General features: G+C 41.1%; 1 protein-coding gene across 1 annotated transcript in view; it reads left to right on the forward strand.

The window, feature by feature from the left end:
* The first annotated feature begins 360 nt into the window (after positions 1-360).
* COL6A5 (collagen type VI alpha 5 chain) overlaps positions 361-13,563 on the forward strand; it is a 107,150-nt gene continuing 93,947 nt past the window's right edge. The window contains exons 1-4 of the mRNA XM_065876871.1: positions 361-427; positions 1,339-1,929; positions 5,354-5,986; positions 11,090-11,650. Of these exons, the coding sequence (XP_065732943.1) occupies positions 361-427; positions 1,339-1,929; positions 5,354-5,986; positions 11,090-11,650 (1,852 nt within the window). The remainder of the gene's footprint in view (positions 428-1,338; positions 1,930-5,353; positions 5,987-11,089; positions 11,651-13,563) is intronic.

The following is a 13,563-nucleotide window of genomic DNA, read 5'->3' on the forward strand; positions in this document are numbered from 1 at the left end:
ATCCATCACTTACCAAGTCACCTGTGCCTGTTTCCTTATCTGTCACATGGGTATAGTAGTTGTACCTCCCAGTAAGATGGTTGTGAGGGTTAAATAAGATAATGCTTAAAAAGCACTGAGAAAAGTATCTGAGCCATGGCAAGCACTCAGCAAACATTAGCATTATCTATTGTCAACAAATACTCAAACTCTTGATGAATGTTTTAAACACTACTGGCATTATTGACTAATACAGTGTTTACAGTGTATTGTGCTCTAAACCAACTTTCCCAGTAGTTATTTCTTGTTAGACAATGAGATTTTTTTATATTGTAAATAACATTTTTTACAGAGTAAAAGCAAGAAAACGTCACTAACAAAATGAAGATCCTGTTTATTGTATTTGTTCTCATCCTTTGGACTGAAACACTGACATATCAGAGCCCAGGTACCAGTACATTTTATGCTTATTATTATTAGGAAAATAAATATTTTATGTCTCAACAAATCTTTATTTTAATAAATAGAAACAAGGAATTTATTTCTTTACTAAAAAAATCAAAGCAGACAGCATTTATTTGTAGTTGGCAATATATTCTATCAAGCAAATTTAAGCTCTCGAAGATGATGGAAAGCCATGGGCAAAATGCATGAATTATGCTACACCTGGCTAGAAAAACTTTAATTATTCATTGATTTGCTGAAGTCCTGATGTTCCATGTCTGTATGAATAGAGTCAACCCATATGTTTTGTGGGTCAGTTTGCACCTTGGCTTTAATAAATGAAAGAAAATGATAAAAGGAACACCACAGAGGAAATTTTATATATATATATAATAAGTAATATAAAAGCTTTCATATTCCATATATGCATATATGGAATATGAAAGCTAGGTTTTTCTGTAATTACTGAAAACATCATTCAAAGAAGTATTTTTAACCCTGCACTGTACTACCCTAGGACTTCCTAGTGAATTTCAGGGTCATTTTGAAAGAAATGTCCTGCTTAGTTAAACATTTACCAGTAGATCACTAACTGGGTGGATGGAGGTGGCTGACCATGACTGCTAAAGTCAATGCTCCTGGTGCCTCCCCTTGTCCAGACTCTCTTTATGAGGCAGGTACACACTCCTCCACTCCCAGCTGCTGTGAATATTGCCTGCAATGGTAATAGCTCATGGCTGTACCCCACTTTCTCAGGACATTTTCCCTTGGCTTTCCCAGAACCACCTTACCCGTAACCCTCCACTCCTTCTCTCCAGTTCTTGGGAGAAGTCTGCAGCTGATGACTGACTGATAGGTGGGTACAAAAACTGTCCCTCTTGACCCAAAGGGTTTGTTGTCATTTTATTTTGATAGGGCCAGGCCCTGAGTATGCCGACGTGGTATTTCTGGTGGATAGTTCCAACTACCTGGGAATTAAATCCTTCCCATTTGTGAAGACATTCATCAACAAGATGATCAGCAGCCTCCCCATAGAGGCCCACAAGTACCGTGTGGGCCTGGCCCAGTACAGCAACGTGCTCCACAGAGAATTCCAGCTCAGCACTTTCAAGAGCAGAGGCCCCATGTTGAACCACCTCAAGAAGAAATTCAGGTTCCTGGGCGGTTCCCTGCGGATTGGGAATGCTCTCCGGGAGGTGCACACGACCTACTTCTCAAACGGGAGGGACAGGAGACAGTTTCCTCCGATCCTGGTGGTCTTGGCTTCAGCCGAGTCCGAGGATGCCGTGGAAGAGGCCTCCAAGGCGCTGCGCAGTGACGGGGTGAGGATCATCTCAGTGGGGCTGCAGGGGGCACCTGAGGAAACTCTGAGGGCCATGGCCACAGGCCAGTTCCACTACAGCCTCCGGACGGTCCAAGATCTCAGCATGTTCTCCCAAAACATGACGCAGATTCTCAAGGATGCAGCTCAGTACAAGGAGGTAGCAGCCCACTCTCATACAGTAGGTAAGGAATCCGTTGGTTGAAGAAGTGTCCCATCCCCATGTAATCTGGTCCAGAGAGCCATCTCCTATTATCTCTATGGTGCCACTCACCAGAAATCTCAGTATTTCATGTGGAAATGCAGAAGACCTCCTTCTCATCAACTTTCAGTCTTGATCGCCTAGGCTGAAAAGAGGGCTACTTTTACCCCCATGACTTACAGCTTCTCATTTGAAAAATGCTTTATTTATGTCTTAAGCAGGTTCTCCATGAAGACCTGAAACAGAAGACCCTTGAGTACAAGTAGTTTATGTGGGAGGTAATCCTAGAAAGCATTAGTAAAGAAAGGGTAAAGTGAGACAGGAAGCTACGCATGCACTGTTGATGAACAGACGAAACAGGCCAGTACACAGTCATGGGAGGTGCCCAGTAAGTGTGCTGCACTAATGAGGGGCTCCAGCCATTGTCTCCAGAGTGATGTAGAAAGAGCCCCTAGCAAAATAGAGCTTCCTGGCTGCCTCTGTGCTCTATTGTTGATGAGGGGCTATTCTGAGTGGGTGCTATTTAGTTCTAAGACTTGAGGAAGCCTCCTGGTTTGGTACAAAGTGCCCTGACCACAGGTCAAGAGGTCCAGACAATACCACTAGCTGACTGTGAACTTGAGGAAGTGATTTTATCTCTCTGAGCCTTGCATCAGCATCCTCCTTTGTACGATATGAGAGTTGGAATGATCTTGAAATTTTTTCCTGCTCTATCATTCACCAATTCCTTGGCTATCACTATGGGTTGATTTTGCAGTCAGACCAGCCTAGGCCTTAATAACAAACAGATTTCCTGAATCATAAGAAGTTTATTTATTTCCCTTGTAATGCTATAGGGCCAGTGTTCAAGTTGTCTTCCTTCTATTTAGATAATTATGTTGGTGGTGGCTCTTTCATTTTCAAATATTACTTTCAAGGTGCCTTGGGAATTGGTATAGCGCTGGTGGAAGGGAAAAAAGATGGAACATCACTCAAGATGTGGTTTTATGGGCTAAGCTTGGAAGAGACACACACTACTTCTGCTCACATTTCATTAGCCAGATCTTAGTCCCATGGCCACACCTAATTGCAGGTGAGGCTGAGAAATCAGGTCTAGGCCTATGAGCAAGAAGAGGAAATGGGTTTGGGTAAGTATCTAGAAGTCTCTGTCACAGTTAGTGCTGCCCCTGAAGCATCAGGGAGTACTTTTACCTCCACTCTTCCCATCCCTCACTCTTCCTGCCTTGGGGAAAATAGCAAGTTCTTACAGCACATGTGCTTCTCTTCCCAGAGAAAAAAACTTTCCTGTGACCCGTCACCCTGGGGACCTTGGAAATCTTACAACCCTGTAGGTAGCCTGAGCTCTCCAAGACCATAGGACTTTACCACCTTCTTAGAAGGCTTTGTGTACTGATCTGTGTTTCTCTCACTCCTCCTAATTTATTTCACAGTAGTATACAGTACAACAAGGTTTTGTTTGTCAAGACCCTATCCTTGCCTTTAGAGGTTAAGAGTAAGGGCTTTGGAGCCTGCGTTCAAACCCTGGCTTGGCTGCTAAAGACCTTGAGTAAGTTACTTAACCTCTGAGCTTCAGTTTCCTTACTTATAAAGTGAGGATATTAATATCTACCTTACAATATGGGTGAGATGACTTGTATGGATTTTGGCAGTTTACTGTCATTAATAGTAATAGCTCTTTGCAAATAAATACTGAGTTGAGTGGGCCATGCTGTAAGTTTGTTTTAGCCAACTATGTGAGGTTCAGAGTACATTGGTAGATTTATGAGAATTATTATACTTCCACAAGTATTTCTGAGCTCCCACCAGGTACCAGGTACTGGAGAGATAGAGATAAGTAAGGCATGCCTTCTGGCTTCTAGAGCTCACAATCCTGTGGATAGTTCTTGACAAGATTGAGCTTATCTCTTGGCTACACCCCCCACAGTTTTGGCTCCTCCACCTGTTCCTGGAGGGGGCATTCTGTGCGTGTGGTATACTCTCCTGTGGATTCCAGATTTATACAACCAACTGCTTACCTGGCATCTTCAATAGTATCCCAAACTTAGCGTGTCTGAAATGGAGCTCTTGACTTCTCCCTCCAACCTGTTCTTCCCACTATCTCCCCTATCTTGGAAAAAGATACCACCAGTATCCACTCAGTTGTTCAGGCCAAAAACCCAGGAGTTTTCACCACTTCCTTTTTGTCTCCCAATACTCATATCTAATTTATCATCAAGTCCTCTCTGTTCTGTCTCTAATTCATGCATCAAAACTACTCTTGTCGTTCTGTCTTACCTGCTTTATTCTTGTCCAAGAACCATTATCTCTTTCCTGGACTAGGGCAATTGTTTTTTAATGAATTCATTATCTCCCCTCAGGCACTAGGGTGATATTTAAAAGATTTAAATAAGATCATCTGAGCCCCATATGATTGGGCCCTACTTCCCTCTGACCTCATCCATCACTGTTCCCCTCACTCATTGGCTCCGGCTACTCTGGGCTTTTGCTTGTTTCTATTTCTCGCTTTTCTTTCTGCCAGAATTCTTCTTCCTTTCACACAATGTGTAGGTCAATCTTTCTCTTCATCTTTCTCAACCCAAATGTAATCCTTTCAGAGAGGTCTTCCCTGACTTTTTATGTCTCAGATCAATTAGTTCTCATCCCACATCCCCAACATAGGGTAACTCAATTGATTCACCTATTTTATTTCCTTGTTAGCATTTATTATGGTCTGAAATAGCATAATTTATTTATCTGTCCTCCCCATAGAATGTGAGCTCCCTGAACTCAGGTATATTTCTACTAATTTATGCCTATATTTCAGCATTTGAAAGTGGTGGTGGTGGTTCATACTGGTAGTGGTGGACTTGGAGGTGGTGGTGGTGATAGTGTTGGAAGTTCAGGTGGTGGAGTTGCTGAAAATGAGGGGTAGTGGTGGTAGAGGTGGTGGTGGTGGTGGAGGCGATGGTGGTAGTCATACTGGTGGTGATGGTGGTCATGAAGACCATGGTGGTGGCAGAGGTGGTGGTAGAGGTGGTGCAGGTGGAAGTAGTAGTGGAGGTGGAGGTAGAGGTGGTAGTGGTGGTGATGGTGGATGTGGTGGAGGTGGTTGCTGTTGGTGGTAGTAGTGGTGGTGGTAGTCATACTGGTGGTGATGGTGCTCATGAAGAACATGCTGATGAGATGTGGTAGGAAAATCATAATAAGCATTCTTCAGACAGAGGGAAGAGCATTGCAAATCCTCTGAAGTCAATGGCCAATGTAAATTTTGCTGAGAATTTTTATCCTTTTTTCACTAAAAAAAATGCTAACTGCATCCATCATGACTGCCTCTATTTTCATTAATGCCTTCTGACAATCTGTAGAGTGCCTTTCTCATTCTGGGCCAGAGGTGTGTACTAACATTCCTACTTTTTCTCCCTCCATAGTCCCCTTCCCCAGGGCCTGTCATAAAGATTCGCTTGCCGATGTCATGTTCCTGGTGGATGAGTCTGTTGGGACCAAACAGAATCTAAGGAACCTGCAGAACTTCCTGAAGAATATCACCTCCTCCATGGATGTGAAAGACAAATGCCTGCGGCTTGGTCTTATGAGTTACAGTGACAGAGTTCAGACTTTTTCTCCTCTGAGCTCAAGCACAACCCAATCTGAATTTCAGAAGCAAATCCAGAAGCTTTCTCTGCGGGCTGGGAAATCCAATGCTGGTGCTGCCATTGAGAAGATGAGGAGAGAAGGCTTCTCAGCATCAAGTGGCAGCAGAAGGGCACAGGGAGTGCCCCAGATTGCAGTCCTGGTCACTGACAGACCATCAGATGACAAGGTGCGTGAGGCTGCACTGAATCTCCGCCTGGAGGATGTAACTGTGTTTGCCATGGGCATCCAAGGGGCCAACAAGACCCAGTTAGAAGAAATAGCGTCTTACCCTCCGGAACAGACCATCTCCATGATGAAGTCCCACGCAGACTTGGAAATTTACAGTAAGAAGTTCTTGAAAAAGCTCCAGAATGAAATATGGTCCCAAATTTCAACTCATGCTGAACAAATGGAACTTGATAAAACTGGTATGTCTTTAAAAATCCTTTTCATAGTATAAAAGTAATATGAGCAGTTGTCTAGGGCTGGGGCAGGAGTGAGGACTTGTTGTAACTGGGTAAGGGAACTTTAGGAGTTATGAAAATGTTCTAAAACTAGATTTTGGTGATGGTTGCACAACTTTATGAATTTCCTAAAAATCATTGAATGATTGCAGTGGATGAATGTTTTAAGCACGTAAATCATACCTCAATAAAATATACAAAATGTTAATTATAAAATAATTTGATAGTGTTGATGAACATAAAGAAAATAAAATCACCTGTGATCTTATCTTTCAGATAAAGCCATTCTTATCATTTATTTCTCTTATCTTTTAGTCTATTCTCTGTCTCTACACTCATGTACACACAAACACATGCATACACATTTCTTAAAAAAGATGTAACATTATGTGTATCAGTGCTGTCAAACAGAATTTTCTGTAATGATAGAAATGTTCTTTATCTTCACTGTTCAATAAGGAGACCACTAGCCAATCTTGGCTATTGAGCACTTGGAATGAGACTAATGGAACTGAAGAACTGTGTTTTAATTTTAATTTAATTTAATTTTTATTTTAATAGCTATATGCTGATGGCTGTCATATTAGACAATGCAGGAGCACACTGTTGGGTAACTTGTATCAGTTACAATTACTTCTGAGTGTGACTAACAAAAGAAAAAATAACAACGATTTCAATAGGATAAAACTATTTTTTTTTCTGTTTCACAAATAAGTCCTAAGGTAGGTATAAGGAGCTGGGTAGTACAACACCGTGTCAGGGACCCTGTCTCTTTCTAAGTTATTTTTCTGCTCTTTGTGGTCTCTATTCCCAGCATTATAATCCAAGATAACTGCTCCTGGCCTTACATTCACATCCAGCAACAAGAATTATGAAAGAGAAGGAAAAGGCAGGTTTCCCCCTCTTTTTCTTCAAGGATATTCCCAGGAATTACACTCACCATCTTTGCTTACATCCTATTGGCCAGAACTTAGTAACATGTCACTCTTCATTGTAAAAATGAGAACTAGAAAATGTAGTCTTTACTTGGGGCAGCCAAGTACCTAGGCAAATATTGGGGACTAAATTAGTGTAGAAAAGAGAATAGATATTGGGGATAACCGGTATGATATGCCTTATTCACTTTTCTATCAACCTTATAACATGAACTTTTGTCCATCTCCTTAAATTTTTTTGGCAATATTCTTTTTAGGTTGGGAATAATATTCCGTCCTATGGATATAACATAATTTGTTTAACATATCCTAAATTGTTGGATATAGAAGTCATTGCCAATGTTTTGCTCTTATAAAAGTTTTGCAGGGATCATCATTGTACTTATATCTTTGTACACAACCGAATCTGCTATAGTTTTACCAAGTTCTTTTCAAAGGTACCAGGAAATACTGCCAGAAGATACTTGATGTGACTTTGAGTTTATCAAATTCTGAGATATCTGCTGACATTTCCCTGCAGATAAAATGCTTCCAAACAATAGGAACTCAAATTTGGCAGCACTCACATGGAAAAGAATCCTCCAATGTTGTTAAAGACTAATTTTAAATTCAGATTAGCCGATTGAAAGTTTAAGGATGCAATCCTGGGCCAGCCGTTGATTTCCTCTTGCATATATACATTACAAGGCAGCAGCAAGAAACCAGTCCCCTATTACCTCCTGAGTGATACAGAGAGGAGTCTCTCAGAGTGGCAGCTGCCTTGGTCTAGTAGCAACTTTTAGGGCATAGGAGGGATGTGTAGCGTGGTCTCTCTCAGGGAGTTTGAAATTATGTGACAAAAAACTATTATTGTCATTACAGAATTTCTAAATGGGAAGATATGGGACCAAGACTAGGACAAGGGCCATCCTTATCTTCCATAAGGCCTCAGTAAGTGCCTTCTTATTAATTCAGTGGCTCTCTAATACTGGTACCTGACTTAGATTGAGTTCCTCAGATATAGATGTCAGATAAGGATTCATGTGAAACTGATATATTAAAAATATACCCAGGAAAAACTGGAGATTGGTAGAGAAGGGAGGATATGGGACCAGGAAGGACAGGATGATAAGCCCCATGATAAGTCCCATGGAGGGTCAATTCCACAGGACCATTTGAGAGACAGTGTGGGTTAAACCTTAGATTTGTCCTAGACAGAGGTCAATGTAACTGGAGAATTTATATTCCAGCACACAGAAGGGAATGTACATTTCCAGACACCTCTGGTTTAATACCAAGCAAAAAGGGTTTCAACAACCCGAGAGCAGCCCACCCACCCACAGACACAGGTGCTAGCTATTTGAATGAAAGTGCTGGGAACTTGTTACACAAAAATGGTAAAGGGTTTGAGGGGATACGGGCAGAGCACCAAAAGTGTCTGCTGTAAATTTATCAGGACTTCCTGAGGAGCTTGCTAATAATTCAGTGGCCCAACCCAATGACTCAGCCTCTGTGAGTAGGGCCTAGGCCACCTGGATTTTAGAAAGCTCCCCAGCAAACTCACTCTAGCAATATCTGAGAACCACTGCCTCAGTGAATTTGCCATGGTCTACAGTGGGGTGGCCAGCTTTGTAGTTTCAGAACGGTCAGACACAGAGAACCAGTCTCTACTGACTTAGTCCCTGCTGTATCCACCACCTTCGGCACCACTAGGTATTCAATTTATTAAATAGAACTTCATTAAAGCAAGGAAAGACTCACATTAACCAAACCAAGAGGCTATGCATAAAAAAAGATTGACGATTATCTCTGCAATGGAACTATTAGTGCCCAGGGACCTTGACATTCATGTCCTCTGAGCAACATAGTCTCTCCCTGTAGACATATAGACAAGTCAGAAGCTAAAATGTGATCAAAAGACTGCTGGATGATGTGGAATCAGAGCAAGGGAGTTAGTTTTATGACTGAAATCTCTAGTGGTATTTAATCAGTGGAATGACTATTTTAAAATCAAATATATAGATCTACATCTCTGTCTATCTCTCTGTAAAACTGCAGGTGAGGCCTTGTGCCAGGAGACACCTTTCTCTTCAACCCTGTCCACTTGAACTTTTTAGATGGATATATTCTGTAATTACACTGTCCAATATAATAGCCACTAGCCACATGGGACTTTTAAGCACCTGAAATGTGGCTTTTGCAACTGAGGAGCTGACTTTTAAATTTTATTTAATTTTAATCAGTTTAAGTTCACATTTTAATAGCAACATGTGACTCACAGCCCCAGGCAGAGTTGGATGGGTATTGCCATGGTTACCCCCGACTCGAATTTTTCTCTTCCACATTACTGACCACCATTCTTCTTTATTACATATATAAGTCAATTCATTCTGGTTGCTGTCAAGTTTTTGTGGCCTGGCATCACCCCTGTCTTTTACAGATAACTGCTTACCTTTGCCCTAATATTTTTTTAAAAAATAAATTTATTTATTTATTTTTGGCTGTGTTGGCTCTTTGGGGTTTCTCTAGTTGCAGGAAGTGGGGGCTACTCTTCGTTGTGGTGCATGGGCTTCTCATTGCAGTGGCTTCTCTTGCTGCGGAGCACAGGCTCTAGGTGCACAGGCTTCAGTAATTGTGGCTCGTGAGCTCTAGAGTGCAGGCTCAGTAGTTGTGGCGCACGGGCTCAGTAGTTGTGGCGCACGGGCTCAGTAGTTGTGGCACACGGGCTCAGTAGTTGTGGCGCACGGGCTTAGCTGCTTAGCGGCATGTGGGATCTCCCCGGACCAGGGTTCAAACCCGTGTCCCCTGCATTGACAGGCAGATTCTTAACCACTGTGCCACCAGGGTAGTCCCTGCCCTAATACTTTATATGTAGATTTTATAGTTTAATTCTCAGGGTCAAGCTTATTTCCAGTATTTCTGATTTCTTAAGGACCAACTCTTCATAGCCTGAAGTAGTGTCAATAGCCATATATTGCCAACAAGCTATCAAGAAAGAAAATATTTCTGAAATGACTAAATTGTGTTGTATTTTAAAGACCTTTTCACATACTCAACCAGGTAATTGTGCACATAAATAAATTTTAAAGGTATGCTTTTCCTTCTACCCAATTTCAAAAATGGTTAAATAGAGTTGTAAATAGACTATTATGAAAGTTAAAGCACTTTTTCAAAGAAGCTGCTCAACAAAGGAAGGAACAGTTAGAGCTCCTTTATTTACAATTTTCTGTTGAAATCCTGTGATATACCAGGCCTACCGGGCAGAAGCAGAAAACTAGGCAAAGTCTCACCCTCATGGAGCTGACATTCTGTGACAGGAGACAGGCTGTGTCTGTCTGAATAGGTAATTTCAGAAAGTAATGGGCATCATAAGGAAAATAGGTTAATAGAATACACAGTGATTGATGTGCTTTAGCTGGAAGGGAAGCCCTTCTAAAGAGCCGACATTTGAATTGGCATGTCCAGGAGGTGGGAAGGAACCAGCCATGAAGATTTTGGGGGAAAAATATTCCAGGAAAGAGGATAGGTGCAAAAGCCCTGGGGCACATTTAGAGTACAGTAGAAGCCCAGTGTCGCTGGAACACAGTGAGGAAGATGAAGAATTGCTGGAAATAGGGTCAGAGAGAAAAGAAGGGGGAAAGATCAGCTGATTTTTCATTTTTAAATTCTAAATACAATGATAAATCGTTTAAGCAGAAGAGTAATATGATCTGGTTCTAGTTTTAAATACATTATTCTAGTTGTTCTGGACAGAAAAGGTTATTGGGGAAGTAAGAACAGAAGGTCATTTCTCAGGAAATGTTAAGGCATAAACTAAAAAGCTAGGTGTCAATACGAGAAAAACGATTTTAACTAAAAGCCTGGAGACTTGGGAATCTTGTCCTTACTCTTTAATTCACTGGCTGTGTGACCTCAGACAAACCACTAGGCCTCATTCAGTTTCAATTTCCTCAGAAGGCTGTGGTAAATTTCAAAGGAGAAAATGGGTATGAATGTGCGCAGCGAAGTGTCCAGGCTCCGTGCAAACCTGAAGTGTTCTCATTCTTTAGAACCTTCGCAGTCTCATCCTCCTCTCCAAACCCTCCTGCAATGTTCTCTCCAGATTCTCTATAGTTAACAGAGAATGCAATTTCTGCTTTCCATTTTTCTTCAGGCTGTGTAGATACAAAAGAAGCTGATCTCTATTTCCTCATTGATGGCTCAAGCAGCATTCAGAATAAACACTTTGAGCAAATCAAGGAATTTATGCTGGCGGTGACAGAGATGTTTAGCATCGGCCCAGACAAAGTCCGAGTTGGAGCTGTGCAGTATTCCCACAAGAAGGAGGTGGAATTTGATATCAATGACTATCCTAATGATGTGACATTAAGAAAGGCTCTTTCTAACATCAAGCAACTTGGAGGCAGAACTCTTACTGGAGCAGCCCTGGATTTCATTCTGCCACTAATAAGGAAGGGAAGGAAGCAGAGGATGAATGAGGTACCCTGTTACCTCATTGTGTTGACTGATGGGAAGTTCATGGACGATGTCCTGGGACCTGCTGAGAGACTAAGGGCTGAACACATCACCATCCACGTGGTCGGCATTGGTGAGGCTGACAGAACACAACTGCAACAAATTGCTGGGGCAGAGGAAAGGGTTCACTTTGGGCAGAACTTTGATTCTTTAAAAGGAATCAAAAATGAAGTTGTTCGCAGCATCTGCACTGAGAAAGGTAAGCAAAAGTAAAAGGCTTTATTCTCTGTACTTCGTTGGTTGCTTCAGGCAGATTAATAGGCCGAAACAAGGAATGACGTGACCAGTTGTCTGGCTCACATTTTGCTAACTTCCTTTATAACTGTGGAGGGATTCAGCCCCTCATTTTAAGCCAATTGCCAAGGTTGGAGAATCCCTATATAGACAGCTGCCCTAAGGCCATCTCGAAAGCCATAAGTGTGAAGGTTGCTAAGAATGTTGTTGCTTTGACAAAGCCCACTGCTGTGGAGGATAAGAAACTTTTATTTGTGTATGCGTGTGTTTGTGTGTGTGTACACACTAATTCAGGCAGATGAGGACAGTGGAAAGAAAATGGGCGCTGGCTTTAAGTAGATTAGGGTTCAACTCACTTCACTGCTTGAACCTTGAACTTCCTTGTCTGGAAAATGAGGATAATACCTACATCAGAGTATCTGTATAGGTTTAGCATAATAAACACCAACCATTATTTCTCTATTATGAATGCACACCTAGGACATATGTAACCCTTGCTTATTTTTATTTATAACAGAAACACGTATTTGCATTTTTGTTCTGACCAAAAATTAAGTAACAGAAGTAAGGAAGAACAATGTGCAAATTCCTGCACCTGATTGTTATTTCTCTTATTAGTAATAGCCACTTATCTAAAAAAAAGATACAAATGAACTTATTTACAAAACAGAAATAGACCCACAGACATAGAAAACAAACTTATGGTTACCAAGGGGAAAAGGGGAGGAGGGATAATTTAGGAGGTTAGGTTTAACACATACACACTACTATATATAAAATAAACAACAAGAACCTACTACTGTATAGCGCAGGGGACTTTTACTCAATATTTTGTAATAACCTATAAGGGAAAAGAATCTGAAAAAGTATATATATATATATATATATATATATATATATATATATCTCTGAATCACTGTGCTGTACACCTGAAACTAACATGACATTTTTAATCAACTATACTTCAATAAAATTTTAAAAAATAACAATAGCCACTTACTAATTGAAGATGGGTGTGTGTTGACTGTGAGTATTAGCACCTGAAAATATCGTCTGCCAAGAGTCATGTTACTTACTGATTAAGATAAAGGATGATGGAGTCAAAGCATCAAAGTACACAACCCAGATTTATCAATTATTGGCTGTGGACCTTGAATGGGTTACTTACTGTCTACCTGCCTTTGTCCCATATGTGTAGGCATATTGTGAAGCCTAAATGTACTAATACATGCAGGCACTTAAAAGAGGGCTTAGCCCATGGTAAGCACTACATAAAACGTGGCTATTTTAAAAGTTGGTCAAGGTGTTCACTGATGTGGAAAGGAAAAGAATTCTAACTTACTTGAACTTACAAAAGTGAAAATGTGTTAGAATTTTTTCTAAGTCACTAAAAATCCAAAGAAAAATAAACCAGCAAATAAGTAGCATTAACAGTAAAATCCTAAATCACAACTTTATTGATTTTTTTCTTCCTTCCACAGTAGTGGAGTAGGGTTTTCAGGATGTCTTAGAATGAGTGTAAGAGTACAGATTCCCTGACGTTTCCTGGAGTTTATGCCAAGGAAAGTAAAAGGGTTTCAGGAAACCTAAAATAGATTGTACTTCAGGTCTTCTCAAGGGAGAAAGTCATGGACCAATCTGAAGAAAGACAGTACGTTTTTTTTGTTGATCAGGTAGTTGCAGTTCAGGTGCCAAAACCCTGGCACACCTGAGGGAGGAGACAAACTGTGGACAAGGAAATGAGCCATAATATGGTGAATAGAGAGGCAGGAAAACTAAGGACCCTATGCTGGAGGGCCTGGAAACCACTGACTGGTCTCAGAGCACATGTGGATGGAATGACACTGTGTATTGGTTCAGGAGCAGGTTAAGTGGTTC

The sequence above is a fragment of the Phocoena phocoena genome, chromosome 4 (assembly GCF_963924675.1).
Source record: "Phocoena phocoena chromosome 4, mPhoPho1.1, whole genome shotgun sequence".
Classification (NCBI taxonomy): Eukaryota; Metazoa; Chordata; class Mammalia; order Artiodactyla; family Phocoenidae; genus Phocoena; species Phocoena phocoena.